Below are 18016 nucleotides of genomic sequence, written 5' to 3'. Positions count from 1 at the left end.
GTCGGGGGCCCTGGGCCCACTCTGCCGCTCACCCCGCTCCCTGGCCCGGCACCATACCCACGTCCGTGGACACCCGGGGCGCTGGGGCCGGCTACCGGGGCTCACCGGGGCTGGCCGCAGCACCCGGCGACGGGGGGGCTCCCACCCCGGGATGGCCCCGCCCCTCCCCGCGGGACCGGCGGAGGGACCTGGCGCGGGCGGGAGATATTTTTACGTCACACGGTTTCATCTTCTTGTATTATCGTGTTTCCGTTAAAAGTCCGTTTGGAAGAACTGCGGCCTCCGGCCTCTGCGCGGCACCACCGGGCTCCGGTCGCTGGCGGGGGGCAGCCGGGCACTGTGCCTCCATGGCCGGCGCGGGCGTCCCTGCGGGAGGGAGAGGGGTGAGCCCAGCCAGTACCGGTGTGGGTGCTGCTGCGGTGTGGGTGTGGGTACTGGTACCGGTGCAGGTACGGGTACCAGTATGGGTGTGCGTGTGGGTACTGGTGCGGGTGTTGGTACTGGTGTGGGTGCAGGTGCGGGTGTGGGTGGCAAATTGGGTACTGGTGTGGGTACCAGTGCCGGTGCATGCACTGGTATGGGTGCCGGTGTGGGTGCCGGTGTGGGTGCGGTTACCGGTGCCTCACCTCACTCCTGCTTCTTGGGGTTGTTGACGGCCACGTAGTGGTAGAGGACGACGAGGAGGAAGAGCGACACGCCCAGCATGTTGGCGAAGATGGCGAGCTGCACGTCCGTGATCATCCTGCCGGGGGACGCGCTGCCACCGCCTGCCAGGACCCCTGGCACCCCCACTCCCGCCTGGGACCCCTCGCCCCGGGGCGGGACCCCCGCCCCGGGGCAGGATCCCCCCGATCCCCGTCGCCGGCCGGGACCCGCCGGGCAGGACCCCGACACATCCCCTGTCCCCCCGCGATGGGACCCTCCGAGACCCCCGAGACCCCCTTAACCCCTTTCCCCCTCCCCCCCCCCCCCCCCCCCCCCCGTGCTCACGCGCTGCCGGTCCCGCTACCACCGCCACGTCTCCCGGCGATCGCACCACTTCCGGCCGCGGGGCAGGGCGGGAGGGGCGTGGCGCCATGGGAAAGGGGGCGTGGCCTCGGGGGCGCGGCCCGGCTGGGGAGGTGACGTCACTGCCTCCTCGGGCCCCGCGGTGGCGTCATGGCCCGGTCGGGGCCATATCATGACATCACGGCTGCCAAGCGCCGGCCGCTCACGCGAGCCCCAGGCGGCCGTGACGTCACGGCGCCTGCCCTCCCCCCTCCCCGGCCCCGCAGTGACGTCGCGGCCTGGCCCCGGCCCCACGGCGACGTCACGGCCCGCCTCATCCCGGGGGCCCCCCGGTGCCCGCCCGCCCGCCCCCGCCAGCAGCCGCGTCCCGATGCTCGGGGGGGGGGGGGGGGGGGGGGGCGGGGGGCGAAGGGCCGGAGCCCCCCGGGACCCCCCAGGCCCGCCCGGCCGCCGCCGCCTCCATACAAGGCCAGGCGCGGGGGCGGGGGCGGGGCAAAGGGCGGGGCTGCGGCAGGGGGTGGGAGTCCCAGGGCGGCCGGGACTAATTATAGCTAATTATGGCTAATTATAGCTGCTGGGATGGGGCCGCGGCGGGGCGTGCGTGGCCGGCGGGGGCTGCGCGGGGATGTACTGGGGCTGTGCTGGTCTCGGCCCAGCAGCGCGCCCTCCGCGGGGTCCAGCCCCGCGCCCCCGGCTGCCGCCCCCCGCGTCCCCCCGCCAGCTGCCGGCAGCTGTTTGTGCTTAACCGGGGGGCGGCGGGTTCCCGCGCTGCTGCGCCAGGCGGTGATGTCACCCGGGGCCGGGGCCAAGGCGTGACGTTACCGCGACAGCTGTTACCTCACGGCGCAGTCCGGGGAAGGCACGCGTGTCACTGCAGGGCCGCGGTGTCACCGCCCGGGTCCCCGTGGCCCCGGTGACCCGTCCGTTCCCGTCTCCAGCGCGGTGCCGGCAGCGCCAGGGTGGGGCTGGGGGTGCGGGGATGGGACCCCAAACGGGCCACGGGCGAGGCGTGCGGGGCCGCAGCCGTGCGGGGCACGGAGAGCCGTGCAGGGGGCCCTGGGCTGTGCTGGGCCGCGGAGGTGGGTGTGCAAGGCCGTGGGTGTGCAAGGCCGTGCCCGTGCGAGGGAGGAAGCATCGTGCAGGGAGCAACGTGCCACGCGGGACCGCGGCCGTGCGAGGGGCCCTGTGCTGGGCGAGGCCGCGGTGGCGGCGGGGGGGGAACCCGCGGCGGCCCCCGCAGCCCCGGCCCCCCGCCCGGCCTCTCTGGCTTCCCCCGTCCCCTTCCCGCCCCGCCGGCGGCCCGGCCTAACGAGAAGCAGATGTGCGGGCGGGGGCCGGCGGGGGCCGCGGTGCCCGGCGGAGGACGGGGCTCGCCGGGGGCCGCGGCGGGCAGGAAGCGGGGGGCCCCGGGGACCCCTTCGGCGGGCAGCGCCGGGGCGGCTCTGGCGGCGAGGGGCCGGCCGAGGCGCGGCCGAGGGGAGGGCAGAGCCGAGCCGAGCGGCGCAGAGCCAGGAGGGACGGAGCCGCGACGGGACGCGCCGTGCGCTCCTCTGCTGGGCCGTGCCCGCCGCGCCGCCCGCTCGCCCGCCCGCCCGGCATGGCCCCCTGGCTCTGGCCGTGCCTCCTGGCCGCCCAGGCCCTGGCCGCTAACTTCCCCCCCAGGTACAGCCTCTACACCGGGGGGGCCGCCCCGCTCGGCTCCGTCCAGGCCGCGGCCCCGCAGGGCCCCGCCACGGCCCACAGCGGTGCCCGGGCCGCCAGCCGGCACAGGTAGGAGCCGTGACCGCCGAGCCGTGCCGTGCCGAGCCGAGGGGACCCGGGAGGCACCGCCGGGGGGAGCAGGGTGCAGCCGTCCGCCCCGACGTCGCGGGGCCCCGGGGCCGGCCCGAGTGCCGGCACGTGCCGTGACCGGCTCCGGGTGCGCGGCGAGGGGCGGCGGGTCCTGGCCCGGCCAGGGCCGCCGTGCTGGGGGCCGGGGGCTCCCCCCGACCTGACGGGGGGCTGCCGCCGCCGCCGGCTCTCCCGCCGTCCCCAGCGCGGGCGCCCGGTGGGTGCGGGCGGTGGGCGCACGTGGAGGGGGGGGGCGGGGAGGCTGCGAGGGGCCGGGCCGGGGGCACGAGTGGAGGGGGAGGGGGCGGACTCGGGCAGGGCCCCGGGCGGGGGGAGGCTGGGGCGGAGGGTGAGACCCCGGCTCCCCGCAGGGCGGGCGTGCGGCCTCGGTGCCGGCGGGTGCCGGCAGCCGCCTGGGCCGAGGGTCCCGGGGCTGGTTCTGCCTCGACATCCGCACGCCCGCGCTGTGCGCCCCGGCGTGGGGTCAGCGCTGTCGGGGAGGGGGCGAGGGGCCCGGACGCACCCTGTCCCCGTCCCCATCCGTGCCGTGCTGTGCCGGGGGCGATGGGGCTGGCGTGGGGCAGCTTGTGCCTGGGGGTCGGGGAGCTTGGGGGGGCCGCAGGGCTGGGGGCGGCCCCACGCTGGGTTGGGGGTCCCGCTCTCACCGCGGCCATATCAGCGCCGCAGCAGCGTGGCCGTGTGTGGGGAGAATTGCAGCCGGAGCCTGCCCCGTCCCTGCCGCACTGCCGGGGGGAGCACAGCGGGCTTTCCCCATGCCCTGCTCCATCAGGAGGGGTCCCGTCCCGTCTCATCCCATCCCCCTCCAACATCCCATCCCATCCCCCCGTCCCGTCCCGTATCCCCATCCCATCCCACCCCCGGGATCTGGAGATCCCCGGTCCCAGGTGGTGGGACCCCAGGGCAGCCCGGGGGTTCCCACGGGTGTGGGGCTGAAGGGGCACAGGGGGGCTGGGAAGGGAAGGGAAGGAGGGAAGCGAGGGGGGGGCCGTGGTCGGCGCAGGAATTCCCGGCGGCCCCCGGGGAGGAGCTGGAATCCAGCCGGGGCCTGAGGGGAACCAGCCGGGCTGACGGGAACCGGCTGCGGCACCGCGGGCCCCACCGCAGCCCAGCTCCCACCGCGGGGGTCCGAGGGGCCCGGGGGGGCTGCACACTGTGGGACTGCCCGGGGGGCCACTCTGTGCGGGGCTGGGGGCGCTGGGTGCGGGGCTGGGCTCTGCGCTCCGGGCTCAGACCATATAAGGCTGCAACGGGGTCCTGCGGCCTGTGGGCTGGGCTGGGGTCCTGCACCGTGGGGCTGCGGTCCCGCAACATGCCCCAGCGTTTGCACCCAGCTGGGAGCTGTGGGGCTCCATGGCCCCGTCCTGCTGCAGCCCCCGCGGGGCAGGCTGGGTTCTTGCACCCCCGATGTGGGTGGGGTGGGGGGAGCAGTGCCCCCCCCGCAGGGACGCCGTCCCCCCACCCCTGCTCTGGCTCAGAGAGGGGATGACCCCCACTTGCAAACTCCTGGCTGGGGGGCACGATGGCTCTGGGGGGGGGGGGGGCTGAGCCCCCACATTGAGTGGCTGCCGCTGTCCCACCAGCGCAGAAGGGACCGGGGACACGTGGGGCAGTGATGGGGCAGGATGTGGGGTGCCGATCCCTGGCTCAGGCAGCGCGGAGCCCCACAGCATCTGGCACCCCAAATCTTGCCTGGCTGCCCCGACCCCTGCGGGCAGAGCCCCCGTCCCCGCAAGTCTGCCCCACGGCCAGGGTCTGCAGTCGCTCCTGCAGTACCGCCGGCCCCTGCTGGGGTTCAGCGAAGGGCCCCGGCGCTGGGGGCTGCGGGGCAGAGCAGGGACGAAAGGGCTGTGGCGCGGGGTAGGATCCGGCCCATTAACCCCACAGCATTGGGCCGTGACAGCTGCTACCGGTGGGGCCGGCAGGGCGGGTGTGGGGGTGTGCTGGGGGGGGTCTGGTGTGTGTGTGTGTATGCTGGGTGCGTGCCAGGACGATGCCCAGCACGTGCTGGGTGGGTGCCCTGACCCCTTCCCGCAGGAACTGGTGTGCCTACGTGGTGACGCGCAGTGTGAGCTGTGTGGTGGAGGATGGTGTCGAGAGCTTCGTGAAGCCGGATTACCAGCCGTGCGGCTGGGGGCAGCTCCAGTGCCCCCGCATCCTGGCGTGAGTGGAGCTGGGGCTGGGGTCTGGGGAGCTCTGGGGGTGCTCGGAGCAGAGCCGGCTCTGGCCGCAGCCCCGCTGCCCCCCCGAGCCGCGCCACCGGTGTTTATCCACCCCGGGGTTGTGTTTACTTTTTCGCAAGAGCCGGGTGGCCTCCAGCGGTGCCGGGTGGGTGACCGGCCCCTACCCCCACCCGTGTGGCGGCCCCCCACGAGGCGTGTGCCGGGACCCCTGGTGCACCCCGTGCCCAGGGCAGGTCTCGGCGGTGGGGCCAGCAGCGTGGGGTGATGCCGGCAGTGTGGTGGGACAGGGGCAGCTCTCCCTGGCTGCCGGTGGTTGAGCAAGAGGCTGGGGGGCAGGCAGGGGCCCGGCTGTGCCGTCGGGGCCAGACCGCGGCCTCCACGTGGTTTTGCTCCCGGCCGCCCGTGTGTCGTCGTCGTCGTCCCCCCCCCCCGGAGCCGCTGCCCAGACGGGGGGTGGCAGCGCTCAGAGCAGCCTGAGAGCCGGGGGCTGAGAGCAGGCAGGGTTTCCCCTGCCCCTGCTGCCCCAGGACCAGCCCCGCTCCCCGTGCCTGGGACCCCCACCCAGCGCTCCACGGCCTCCATCTGCCCACGCTGCCCGCCCAGCGGCTCCCGTCCCCCCACCTGGCACCGCTGCGGCAGCGTCTCCTCTGCCCGCAGCTACCGCAGCTTCCTGCGGCCCCGGTACAAGGTGTCCCAGAGGACGGTGTCGGAGCTGGCCTGGCGCTGCTGCCAGGGCTACTCGGGCGAGGACTGCACCGAGGGGCCGGCGCCAGCGCCCCCCCAGCCCACCGGCCGCCCTCGGCCCCGGCCTGGCCGCCCAACGCTCTCCGGCTTCGGCAACCCCCTCAGCGGCCTGGGCGGCGAAGGTAGCGCCGGCGGGGCGGGGGGGTGTGTGTGTGGGGGGGTGTGTGTGTGTCACGCCGGTGGGGCGGCCCCCAGCGCGGCCGTGAGCCTGACGGCGATGCGGTGTGGCGGCAGGCGGCGGGGACGCGGAGAAGGTGCGGCGGCTGCAGGAACAGGTGCGGCGGCTGAGCGAGCAGGTGGAGGAGCTGCGGGCCGGGCAGGAGCCGCCGCCGGAGCTCCCGGGCCGAGCGGCGGGCGGCGGCCCCGGGGGGGAGCAGCCGGCGGACGCGGCCGCCCCGGCCGAGGTGCGGGAAGCGCTGAGCCACGTCCAGCGGCGGCTGGAGGAGCTGGAGACCCGCCTGCGCCGCCAGGAGAGCGGCCGGGACGCCCCGGCGGTGGCGGCGGGGGACCCCGGGGCGGCCGCGGCGCTGCGCGAGCTGGAGCGGCGGCTGCAGGAGACGTGCGCGGCGTGCGCGGCCGGTACCGAGGGGCTGCGGCGGCAGGCGGCGGAGGACCGGGAGCGCATGCGGGCGCTGGAGAAGCTGGTGGGCTCGGTGGATCAGCGCAACCGGGAAGCGGTGGAGACGGTGCAGCGGCACATCAGCAGCTTGAGCAGCCGCCTGGCCCCCGCCGCCGCCGCCCCGTCGGACGAGCTGCACCGGCGGGTGGCCGAGCTGGAGCGGCGCCTGGAGGGGCTGCTCACGGCGGCAGCGGGGCCGGGTGGGCATGGGCCGGTGCTGGCCCGGCGGCTGGCGGAGCTGGAGGGGCGGCTGAATGCCTCGCGGGCCGGCCCGTGGCCCCCCGAGCCGGAGGGGCGGCAGGGTGGGCTGCCGGGACGCCTGGCCAACCTGAGCCGGGCGGTGGAGGGGCTGGCGGCGAGCGGGGCGCAGCGCGGCGCCCGCCTGGCCGAGCTGGAGGGGCTGCTGGCCCGCTGCGGCCAGCCCTGCCTGGCACCCCCGGAGCCGACGGTGGGCAGCCGGGACGGGCAGGACGAGCGGCTCGGCCCCCTCCTCCGGCAGCTGGAGCGGCGGCTGCAGGACACCGAGGGGCAGCTCCGGGCCCTGGGGGCCGGCGGGGACGGGCTGGCTGGGACCTTGCGGGGGCTGCAGGTGGAGGGGGGGCAGCTGCGGGAGCTGCTGGGGGCGCAGGGCGAGGCGCTGGGGCGGCTGGAGGGGCGGCTGGGGCAGCTGGAGGCCGGGGAGGCCCTGGCAGAGGAGCTGGCGCAGCTCCGCAACCGGACGGGGCGGCTGGAGGCCGAGCTGAGGGGGCTGGGCAGTGGCCCCTGCCCCAGACCCTGCACCCCGCTGCCACCCGAGGAGCTGGAGCGGCTGTGGGCTGAGGTGGATGCCTGCACTGCTGCCTGCCGCCCACCTCAGCTTGGCCCCGCCGAGCCAGAGCTGGAGCCAGAGCTGGAGCCGCCACTGGAGGGGTTTGGTGTCTTTGGGGGCACCTCGTCCTCGGAGCTGCGGGGGCTGCGGGGCGAGCTGGTGGCTGCGCTGGTCTCCCTGGGCGGGCTGAATGCCACTGTGCAGGAGCTGCAGGACGCCCTGGACCAGCAGGACGCCCGGCAGCGCCAGCTGGACGCCATCACCGAGCGCATCGTGGCCGAGCTGGACCAGGCGGCGGCGGCGGCGGCGGAGCGGCAGGCCGAGAGCGAGGAGCGGCTGGAGGGGCTGGCGCGGGAGCTGGCGCGGCAAGGCGGGGGCTGCCCGGCTGGCCTGGAGCCGCGGCTGGCCAAGCTGGAGGGTGTCTGCGAGCAGCTGGAGGCTGTGTCGGGCGGGCTGCGGGGCGTCCGCGAGGGCCTGGGCCGGCACGTGGCCGGGCTGTGGGGCGCGGTGCGGGAGCTGAACAGCACGGCCCGTGCCCAGGCCGCGCTGCTGGAGAAAGCGCTGGAAGCCCAGCTCCCACGCCGGCTCGGCGCCCTCAATGCCAGCCTGCAGCACCTGCGCGGGGAGCTGCTGCGCCTGAGCCAGAGGGAGCTCGCAGGTGCGTGGGGGATGGGGAGATGTCGGGGTGGGGCAGGGGGCTGGGGGGCACGGGGCTGTTGGCGGGGACGGTGCTGGGGGATGATGGCAGAGGGTTGGGGACACGGGACTGTGAGGAACGGGGACGTGGGGGCACTGGAGAGCGAGGCTGTGGGGGTGTCGGGATGCGGGGACACAGGACCACAAGAGGCTGCAGGCTACGGGGCTGTGGTGTGTGGGGATGTGGGGGATCAAGCCATGGGGACATGTGGACAAGCCATCGCGATGGGACGTGGGGACACAAGCCATGGTGATGGGGGGATGTGGGGACATGGGGACACAAGCTGTGGGGATGTGGGGGCTCAAGGTGTGGGAGCGTGGGGCTGTGGGGTGAGGCGAAGGGCTGCAGGGAAGGGATGGCTCTAATTCCATCCCCCTTCAGGCCCCCCTGGACCAGCTGGCCCCAGAGGTGAGATGGGCCCCCCTGGCCCCACTGGGCCCGCCGGCAAGGATGGTGAACAAGGCCCTGTGGGCCCCCCGGGTAAGGAGCAGCCCCCTGTGTCCTGTCCCCCACAGTGGGGAAGCGCTGGCAGGGCTGGACCCTGTGCCGTGGGCATCCTGCCCAGTGCCAGCCATGCAGACCTCTCCTCCCCTTTCCTCCTAGGGCTGCCAGGAGAGAGAGGTAGGGGTGGGGGAGTTGGGGTGTGGGGGGCAGGGGGGCTGCAATGGCAGCTGAAGATGTGTGGGCCGGGGCGAGGGGAGCAGGGGGTGGGGGTGTCTCTGGGGGCGCAGGGCACTGGGCAGGGCAGCCTGGGCTGATGAGCACGGCTGGGGGCAGAGGGGCTGGGGCGCAGCAGGGGGATGTGATGAAGGGGTGGGAGTGTGGACATGGTGAAGGGGTGGGTCTGGGGGGGCATCAGGCTGCTGGGCTGGAGGTGCCAGGGGCAGGGGGTGCTGGGCCCGGGTGCCCCATCCTGACGTGGTGCCCAGGCGAGGTGGGGGAGCCGGGGTCCGTGCCCCGCATCGCCTTCTCAGCCGCCCTGAGCACCCAGCGTGCGGAGCCGGGCACTGTCCCCTTCGACCAGGTCCTGCTCAATGATGGCGGTGCCTACGACCCCGAGACGGGTGAGCGCCCGCGTGGCATGACCGTGCGTGGGGCAGGCGGGCTGTGGGGCAGGATGGGGCTGCAGCGGGGGCCGTGGGGCTGACGGGGGCTGTGGGGCGGATGGGGGCTGCATGGTCACGGCTGAAGTGTGATCCCGGGGTGTGATGAAGGCTGTGGCATGGCGGGGGGTCCTCAGGGGTGCTGTGCTTGCCCTGGGGCTATGTTGATGGTAGTGGGAATCTGTGGGGGAGCCTGGGGGTGCAGAGCCCATTCTGGGGGCACTGGGGGTCCTTGGGGACAGGATGACTGTTGGCACTGATGCCCACCACGCTCTGCCGCTGCAGGCACGTTCACAGCGCCAGTGAGCGGGCGGTACCTGGTGAGTGCGGTGCTGACGGGGCACAAGGGGGAGAAGCTGGAGGCCGTGCTGTCGCGCTCCAACCAGGGCATTGCCCGCCTGGACTCGGCTGGTTTCCAGCCCGAGGGGCTGGAGAAGGAGCCGGTGGTGGCGTTGCAGCCCAGCCCCGGGGCGCTCGGGGTCTTCAGCCTCCTGCTGCCGCTGGCAGCCGGCGAGACGCTCTGTGTGGACCTGGTTTCGGGGCGACTAGCCCACGCGCCCGACGAGCCCCTCACTGTCTTCAGTGGGGCCCTGCTCTACGATGCCGAGGAGCCCTAGAGCCACCGGACCCTCACAGCGCACCCCGTCATGGGGCTGCCGGCCAGCCGGGGGCACAGCCGGGCCGGGGGGTCCCCATGCCGTGGTGGGACCCCCCCCACCTGCCCTGTTATTTATCAGCACCCACCATCCCTTGCTCCTCCATCGCCACACGCCCCTGCCCTACACCACCTGCCCCAGCCCTCCACGCTGCCCCGCTGCCCCCGGCCCCCCACTGCCCCCCATGAAATAAAGACACGGCACTGGGTTTTGTACCCACGGCTCTGGCTCCTTTCTGTGTCCAGCTGTGGCCCCACCATTTATTGTTCTGGGGCAGACCCCCACCCCGGAGGGCACAAGGCCATGGGACAGCCCAGGGGTGCAGCGGGGAGGGGGCCCGGTCTGAGGGTCCCACCGTAGGCCCAGGGGTCCCGCTGCGATCAGAAATCCTCGTCCCAGCCCAAGAACTCTCCTTCCAGTGGTGTCCAGTTGACTGAGAAATGCTTGAAGCTGACGGATGGGGAGGGAGTTCCTGGGGGGGGGGGGGAGGATGGGGCCAGATGTGGCCCCTCCTGCATCCCCCTGGCAGCACCCACACGAACCCCTCACCTCACCCCCTTGATGAGCTGCAGGGTGGGAGCCTCCAGTTGCAGCAAGAGTTTCCTCCACTTCAGGGCCCTGAACCACCTGGAGGGGGGGCACTCCCCCCCCCCCCCCCCCCCCTTACCTGTGCTTCTTGATGCTGCGGATGCTACTGGCCATGTTCCCCAGGTGGTGCCCCAGACAGCACCTGCAAAGGGACGGTGTGGGGAAGGGGCTGGGGGGCACCCCCAGGCACCCATAGCACCCCCATGCACACCAGGATGCAGTGATGTACCCAGTGGACACCACCCCTGTTACCCACTGGGGTGTAACAATGCACCCAGGGCACCACCCCCATGTGCACTGGGGTGCAATGATGTACTGTTGGGACCCGCCCCCCATGCACGCCAGGGGGCAGTGATGCACCCAGGGCACCCAAATGCCTCCCAAGGTGCCTCGACCCTGCCCGGGGCACCCCACTGCCCCCAGCACCCCCCTGTACCCCCCCACCCTCACGGGCCCCGTGCCGGGTGCCCCCAGCACCTGCAGAGCTTGCTGATGAGGGAGCAGGCGGCCTTGCCAAGGAATGCAGGGAAGGAGATCCAGGATGCGGCTGTAGGTCTGCTGGGGGTCGGCGCTGCAGAAGGGGGGGGGGTCTGCGGGGTGCGGGGAGGTGGGGCCCTCGCCACAGTGGAGGAATTGGGGTGGGGGGATGGCCCCTTGGCTGGCCCCGATGACGCCCTCTCACCTCCCCACCAGCAGCTTGAAGGCGAGGATGCCCAGCATCCAAAAATCGATGGTGAAGTCGTGGCCCTCCTGGCGCAGCGTCTCTGGCACCAGGTACTTGGGAGTCCCGCAGAAGGAGTATGTCTTCTCCCCTCGCCCCAGCTCTTGGGCAAAGCCAAAATCAACCTGCGGGCGCCGGTGCCGTCAGTTGGCTCAGCCCCCCCGCTGCCCCCAACCCCTGGCTGCCGGGACACCCTCCCCAGTACCAGCTTGATGAAGCTGCGCTGGTCCAGCATGAGGTTCTTGAGCTTGAGGTCGCGGTAGACAATGCCACGGCCGTGCAGGTACTCCAGGCCTTTGACCACGCAGGCGCAGCAAAACACAGCCAGCAGCTCCTCGAAGCAGCACCTGCACGGCAGGGACACAGTGATGGCCTGGCACGGCACGGCCTGGCTCCCTGCAACTCCATACATCTCCTGCAGCTTGGTCCACAGCTCACCGCCCTGGTAGATCTCCAGCAGCAGGTAGGCGTACGGCCCGTACCGAAAAGTGCCGAAAAACCTGCTGGCGGAGAGGGGTCGGTGAGACATTGGCATGGACAGGGAGGTTGTGAAGTCTCCTTCCCTGGGGATATTCAAATCCTGCCTAGACACAGTCTGGTGTGACCTGCTGTAGGTGGTCCTGCTCTGGCAGGGGGGGTTGGACTAGAGGATCTCCAGAGGTCCCTTCCAGCCCTGACCAGTCTGTGATTCCGTGACCCGCCCAGCACTGGGCTGGAGCCAGGGACCCCAGTGCTGTCAGGCTGGGCCACGGGGACACTGCAGCACCCAGAGGGACCCCAGGGACGCTGAGTCACCCAGCTGGACCCGGGTGACCCCCAGCGCAGGGCTGGGCCCTGCCTGACTTGCTGCTGTCTGTCCCCTCTCTGCTGCCCCCTCGTGTCGTGCCCTGGCCCCAGGGAGCCCAGTCGCAGGGAAACACCATGGTTGAAAACAAACTTCAAACACAGATCTGCCTTCTGTGCCTCTGAATTTTCACAAGATCGTTGAGATGGAGAGACCTTAAAAAAGGGGTGAGTGCACAGAGTATTCTTGTCAGTCTTGCTTTGCAAGTAAGCTTTTCTGTTTTCTTGTTTTGAGAAGATTTAGAAAGAATGAAACTTTTGGGCGTTCTTGACAATCTCCTAAAAGTTGAGAGAGTTTGAATGAGGAGGTTCTGATGGGTGTGGTGTCCTCTCTTCCTTCAGCAGTAATGGCTTTTGTCACAAATGGGACAAGGGGGGTGGAGCCTTGGTTTGGGTGAGAGCAAGGGACAGGTTAAACAGGGACCTGACACCTGTCTCGGTAAGGCAGATGTTTTGCCTGGTGACCAAACCGGGTGGTGATGCCTCAAAGGTGAACCCCAGTGCACTTTTCATCCTTGTGCAGGTGAGGCTTTGCCAAATAGATTGGGTCGGCTGCTGAGGTACTTCTTAGTCTTTACTTTCAGGTGTCCCTTGGCTCATTTGCTGGTGAATGCAGAAGCTACAGCCCCAGTTAGGGCGAGACGCGTGTGCCCGGTGTCTGCCAGGTATGGCCGAGAAGTGCGGCGATAGCTCCTGCGCTCCCGCCGTAGGTCACCCGATGGGGAGGGAATACCCAGAAGGACGACTGTCCAAGCAACCCTCAGCAGTGTGGTGCCACCTTCCCGCTGTGGTTGGCGGAGGCGCTGCGATAACGCTTGCCAGCACACCGGCTTTACTAGAGGGAGTGGTTATTAAATGCCGTTCCCCAGGAGCCGTGTGGAGGAAGGCCGTAGGAGGTCCGTGTAAGTTCACGTTTTCAGTCATTGCAGGTTGTGCTGTCTGCAGGGAGGACTGCTGGAGGGCTGGGTTTGCTGGAGGAGCAGAGTGCTGTGCTAAGGCAGGCAGCTGCCAGAGAAGCGAGGAGGGATGCAGAAGCGTTTTTGAAAACTGAAGCCCTCTGGAGAGGAGACACTTGTTTTCAAAGCAGGCGTACTCACTGACTGAGGGTGTTCTTCTGGGCCTGCGCTTTGCCAGTCGCGCGCCGAGTCGTTGTTGGCAGTGGCTCGTTCTACCCATCGTTGGGAAGTGATGCTGGTTTTGCCTTGGAGAGCAGTTCCACGATATGTCCGGTTGGGTGCCAGAGAGGCGTTGACGTGACGTGAAATTTTTCTTTGGCCAGCGAATGGTTTTATCACTTTTTGCTGAACTCAAGTCTTGTATTTGAAGAAGAGACGCCAGCCCATCTCTTTCACTGGAACACCCGTTGTGGATTCGTGGGCCGTTTTCAATAGCACTAAGTATTTTAAAAGCCGATCAAGGGACACTGAAACTCCGTGTCTTGAAATGCAATATCCTAGGAAGAGCCCTTGGTCTGGCAGTAGAGCCACGTAGTCCTGCTCACCTCGTGCTCTGTTTCTTTAGGAGAGAGAGAAGAATCAGAGAGCCTAGATGCTTTTCCTCATCTAAGAGCGGATCACGGTGTAGAAAATGTGAACAACCGACGCTGTGGGCAAGCGCAGCTGGTATCGGGAGAGAAGAGAAGAGGTCAGATGTCCAAACCACTTGTTACGAAGAATGGGTCAAGCAGAGTTCTTTGACAAAAGGGGCGATGTAGAAAGCCGTCATTCTGACCCGAACTGTAGGTGCCGTGAGGAGGTGGTATGTTGTCACTGGCTGCTGTGGATTTCCTCGTACGGGACTTGAGCATCGGCTGCCCCAAGTGGAAGAGGTCAGAAGTGCCAGTGAAGTTCCTCTGAGCATTCGGCTCGCTAAGCTGTGCCTGACTGCCGCAGCAGGCGATGCCAAGCTGTAACTTAGCCAGGTGGAGCTCAGGTGACCTTCTGGACGCGACATTCGTTGCCATCTGGCGGCAGCTGAACAGCACCTTAGGAAAGCACCTTGGCAGGCTCCAAGTGAGAAGCAAGAGAGAAGGGCGATCACATTCGTGGTCGGTCCCAGCTCTGTTTGTTCTGCTTAACAGTGAACTTGTCAGTACACGTGCCTCTAGAGATCACGCCAAGCGAGAAGGTGGTCACAAAGCACAGGCAAAACAGGTGTGAGAAGACCTGGCAACGTGGGGCCTGGAGGGAGCGTCTCAGCCCGGTGAATGTGGAAGCGCACGGTCCCGTGGCACTGGGGCTGGTAAAACCTAAGTTCCTGTCTGCTGTTTGCTTCTGGGTTTTCCCTTACCTACTGATGGACGTGCAAGTGGCAGCTGAAGCTTTTCTCACAGTTCGGGCATTCCTGTTTCTCTACCATTGCCACGCGAGTCCAGTCCTGTAACGTCAAGAAAACGTTTGGACTTATGTCGCACCCTCTTTTCACGTTAGCGACTGCTCGTGGAAACCCATCACGAAGCGCGTGGGAACCTGCTCTCCTTGCGCTGCTTTCAGTTACGTAGGCGGCTTGAAAGTGGTCGGTGGGCTCCAGAGGAAGGAGGGGAAGAAGGGCGGACCCATACACGTGCCTGGGAAACCAGACTAAAAGCATTGAATGGAATTGGGTACGAGGACGGTGTCTCCCACTCCTTGCATTAAGCATGTGCAACAGTGACGGGTTGGGAATAGAGTTGCTGGTGTGTGTTCCCTCCCAGCCCATCTTGAGAGCAGTTAGGACAGCGAGTTCGGGGACGTGTCCTGCGTTTGTTAGATTTCCAAAAAGCTGGTTCTGACCCGACCAGGAGAGCCAAAAGAAAACCTGGCCGATAAGTTTTCCAAAGTTAAAATGTGCAGAGGGAGCGCAGACGTTAGCCTGAAAAGCGGAAAGGCTTTTGCATTAACTAGCAAAGGAATGCAGAGAGAGGATGTAAGGAGAAAAGTGGTAGGCAGGCTCTGTACCTGGCAACGATTTAAAAGGGGCGCCCGGGCGAGCCTCTTGTTGACTGTTCTGGACAAATCATCAGGCAGGTTCCCAGAAGTGTGAAGTGTCGTAGCCTGGCGTTAATCGCTTTCAAATACATTTATTTTGTCATTCCCTTCCATAAGTTCTTGACCTCGCCTTAGTACGTAGGTTTCTATGGAATTAACGGTGTGGTTTAAGGCTCAGATGCAGTGCTCAGGGTGTGAATGGCGTTCTGCAGAGAGAATACACTAGAAGCACTTGGATCTGTCAAGAGTCGTAGGAACGAGTCGCAGTGCAGGCTGTACCGTCTGCGTCCAGCCTGTACCTGGGGCGAATCCGTAACGGTCGCGCTGTCACCCGACAGCCCCTCGCCAGGCAGGGAGGGGAACTGGGAAAAGGAGAGCCGACTCGTGGACAGATGTGAGAAGAGTTTTTAATGAGAGAGCACCAATACCGACAGAGTTCTGCTCGGCCAAATGACTATCCAGTTGTCACAGTTGGCCAGAGAGCAGTCCGGAGGAGCAGGAGGAAGCCCCCAGGAGCTCCCCCTCCTCAGCATACCTTCCCCTGTGACAGTGACGAGGACAGTGTGGGCTGGGCGACACCTGTAGCTGACTCAGGGCGGCTGCCCTGGCTGACTGGGAACTGCTGACAGCCTGCCTGGTGTGGCTGGGCTGGGGTTCTGGGCCGGCCAAACCAGGACAGGTACCATCTGTCCTTCAGAAAACCCGTTCCCACTGTCTCAGTAATCACCTTGGGACCGTGTCCCAGCCCTTGGACGGAGCTGCCCGACGGGACGTGCTCCCCTTCCCGGGAGGGCAGCTCCCCCAGCTCTGCTTCAGCAGCTCTCCTGAGAGCAGTCCCCACGCAGCCTCGCTGCGGCTATGAGGTCAGGACAGTGACGTGATGTCACAGAGCCACCACGGTGCCACGCCACCTCTAAGTACCGGCCGCTCAGCCCCTGGCCACAACTGCAGCCGCAGCAGCAGCCGCAGCAGCAGCATCATGGTGCAGATGCAGGCAGCCATGGCTCCCACCCACCGCCTCTTCCTCCTCCTCCTCCTCCTCGTGGCCCTGCAGGCCAGGGCTGCCCGGGCTGCTCCGTGGCGAGCCTGGGGAGCAGGTAAGTGGGCAGCGCTGGGGCAGCCTTTCACGGGCCAGCGGCTCTTCTCCCCCAGAAGCGTGGAGGAGGGTTTGTTCCCTCCAGTGCTTTAGCGAGGGCTCCCTCCGTGTGCGTGACAGCTCTCCCCGTAAGAAAGCCCCGAGGGGCCGTGTGTTGCTCCCTCCGCTCCGCTCCGCTCCGCTCCTCCAGGGCTCTTGCAGGTGGCCTGGAAAGGGTGGCCCCGGAGAGCTGCCCCCTGCCAGCCGAGAGGCCGCCAGGCCCCTCTGCAGCTGTGGCCACCTCCACCGACGTTTGCCTCCCACCTTGCTACCTGACGCCCTTCCAGCGCCTGCGGGTCCCCAAGGCACAAGCGGATCCCGACATGCGATGGAGACGTTTCTCATCTGTGCTTGCTTCGCCCTCGTGCCTGCCCTCTCCTTGCGTGATCCCCTTAGCGCTTCTGCGATTCGGCGCTGCCGAGGTAGGTCACCATAGATGACAGCAGCTTCTCTGGGTCTTTGGTTACAGACGTGCCCGTCGGGAGGATGTCACCTTGGCTGAAAGCTCTGATACGGAACGGCCTGCATCGCAGGGGTGAGTGGTCTGTCTCTGCTCACCTCACAGGCTCACCGCTGGTTTTCCGGAGCTTCCTCGTGTGAAATTGAACCCAATACTTTCTCTTAAGGACCTCCAAGAGCAAAGTACCCGGCAGAAGGAGCAAAAAAGTCCCCGGATGCATCTGAAAGGCTAAGGCAGATTCTGAAGGATCTGGAGAGAGGACACGGTGGATATATTTCACCCTGCCTTAGCCGTGAGCCTCGGCAACCTGAGGTTTTAGACACACGTCTGGACACGCTCTAGCCTGCCTGGGGGGGGAAAGGGGTCGACCAGAGCCTCGCAGCAGCGACGCTGGGATTCACACCCTGCAGGCGCTGGCGAGGCGCAGAGACGGTGCAGGGCCTCTGCTGCCGGGTGTGCTTGAAGCCGCGTGCTGGGGCAGCTGCGGCCCCAGCCGTACCAGTACGGCGGCTCAGAGGTGGCTCGTGCAGGCGTCGCTAGGAGGCTGGAGGGCCTGGCGAGGGCCGAGCCCCTGTTCGGCTGACAGGCAGCACTGCTTGGCCACTGGGCCAGTTGCAGGCGGGAGCGAGGTCCCAGGCACGGCTGGTTGCCCTTTCCTAGTGCTGCAAGTCGGGTGGAGGCGCTGATTCGGCAGGCTGCGTGGGTTGTGCTCCATTTCCCGCCTGCGGAGCGACGGCTGGGATAATGGGGCGAATGTGACCGTGGGTGGTGCTTACGGGGAAGGGCGCGAGGGCCTTGCGGAGGAGCCCTGCTCGGAAGGGCTGTTTCCCCGGCCGGCCCGGCTGCAGCTGCTGCCCGGCCCCTTGGAAGGAAGGCATTGGGCATCGCCGTGCCGTTGGCCAAAAATGCCCCCCGTGCAGTGCAAACCAGCAGTTGGCGTGCCATGGCCTCGTCTCCCAGCAGGGCGGGCGTGGCTGTGCTTGGCAGTAGTGACTAGGGGCAGCCCCAAAAGCCCCGGCATTTTTTCTAAACCGTAGCGACGTCTTTGGGGAGTATTGCCTCCTGAAGATGCCATCTCCCTGATGGGGCGCGGTTCCATCTGACCCAACTGTCCCTCTTGCTTTCTCCAGGGACGGATCAACGGGCTGGGCAGGAGGCGGCGTTTTCAGAAGCAGGCGGTGCCTCGCTGCTAAGCTCCGCGGAACAGCCAGAGGTCACTCGAGCCACCACCACGGCAGCGCTTTGGGGAGGAAGCGCTGGCTCACAGCCGGGCTCCACCGAAGTAATGGAGGCGACTCGGGCCACCCGCATGGCAGGTAATTGCTGTCCCCTGGTCAGCCGGTGTCTCCCACCAGGATCGCTGTGTGTCAGCAGGCTCTTCCCTAGTGCCCGCTCTTGCACGTCCCGCCAGCAGCCAAAGCTGAAAGGCTTTCAGGTTCGAGGCCCCTGGGCCACGTTCCGCAGGGGCTGGGCAATGGGACTCTCAGTCCCACGCTCCTCCCGCCGTAGCTGCCTCCCAGAGCTTGCCGTGAGTGCCTAGAGGCCCAAGGCCCAGGAGCAGCAGGAAGCGGGATCCCTGCGTGAGCTGAGGTCCAGCGCGAGGCCCTGGCTGCCAGCAGGAGGGAGAGTTGGGGGTG

The 18016-nt window shown here is 68.2% G+C and overlaps 3 protein-coding genes across 3 annotated transcripts; 1 reads left to right on the top strand and 2 right to left on the bottom strand.

The window, feature by feature from the left end:
- Positions 1-308: 308 nt before the first annotated feature.
- Positions 309-1023, bottom strand: OST4 (oligosaccharyltransferase complex subunit 4, non-catalytic). The gene is made up of 3 exons (XM_086461771.1): positions 991-1023; positions 627-742; positions 309-366 (listed from the first exon to the last, which is right to left on the bottom strand). Exon 2 carries the CDS (start codon positions 739-741, stop codon positions 628-630), a length of 114 nt encoding a protein of 37 aa, XP_086317897.1. The 5' UTR covers position 742; positions 991-1023; the 3' UTR covers positions 309-366; position 627.
- A 1582-nt stretch (positions 1024-2605) lies between these two features.
- EMILIN1 (elastin microfibril interfacer 1) lies at positions 2606-9627 on the top strand. The gene is made up of 8 exons (XM_086461770.1): positions 2606-2778; positions 4894-5019; positions 5697-5905; positions 6018-7868; positions 8289-8387; positions 8511-8528; positions 8837-8971; positions 9296-9627. The coding sequence occupies exons 1-8, from the start codon at positions 2606-2608 to the stop codon at positions 9625-9627; spliced, it is 2943 nt and encodes a 980-aa protein (XP_086317896.1).
- A 702-nt stretch (positions 9628-10329) lies between these two features.
- On the bottom strand, positions 10330-11504 carry LOC104342533 (cGMP-dependent protein kinase, isozyme 1-like). The gene is made up of 4 exons (XM_086460514.1): positions 11181-11504; positions 10937-11100; positions 10691-10825; positions 10330-10396 (listed from the first exon to the last, which is right to left on the bottom strand). Exons 1-4 carry the CDS (start codon positions 11502-11504, stop codon positions 10330-10332), a joined length of 690 nt encoding a protein of 229 aa, XP_086316640.1.
- Positions 11505-18016: the final 6512 nt, after the last annotated feature.

Source organism: Leptosomus discolor, chromosome 2 (assembly GCF_034619465.1).
Source record: "Leptosomus discolor isolate bLepDis1 chromosome 2, bLepDis1.hap2, whole genome shotgun sequence".
Lineage (NCBI taxonomy): Eukaryota > Metazoa > Chordata > Aves > Leptosomiformes > Leptosomidae > Leptosomus > Leptosomus discolor.
This window is presented reverse-complemented; position numbering and strand designations above follow the sequence as displayed.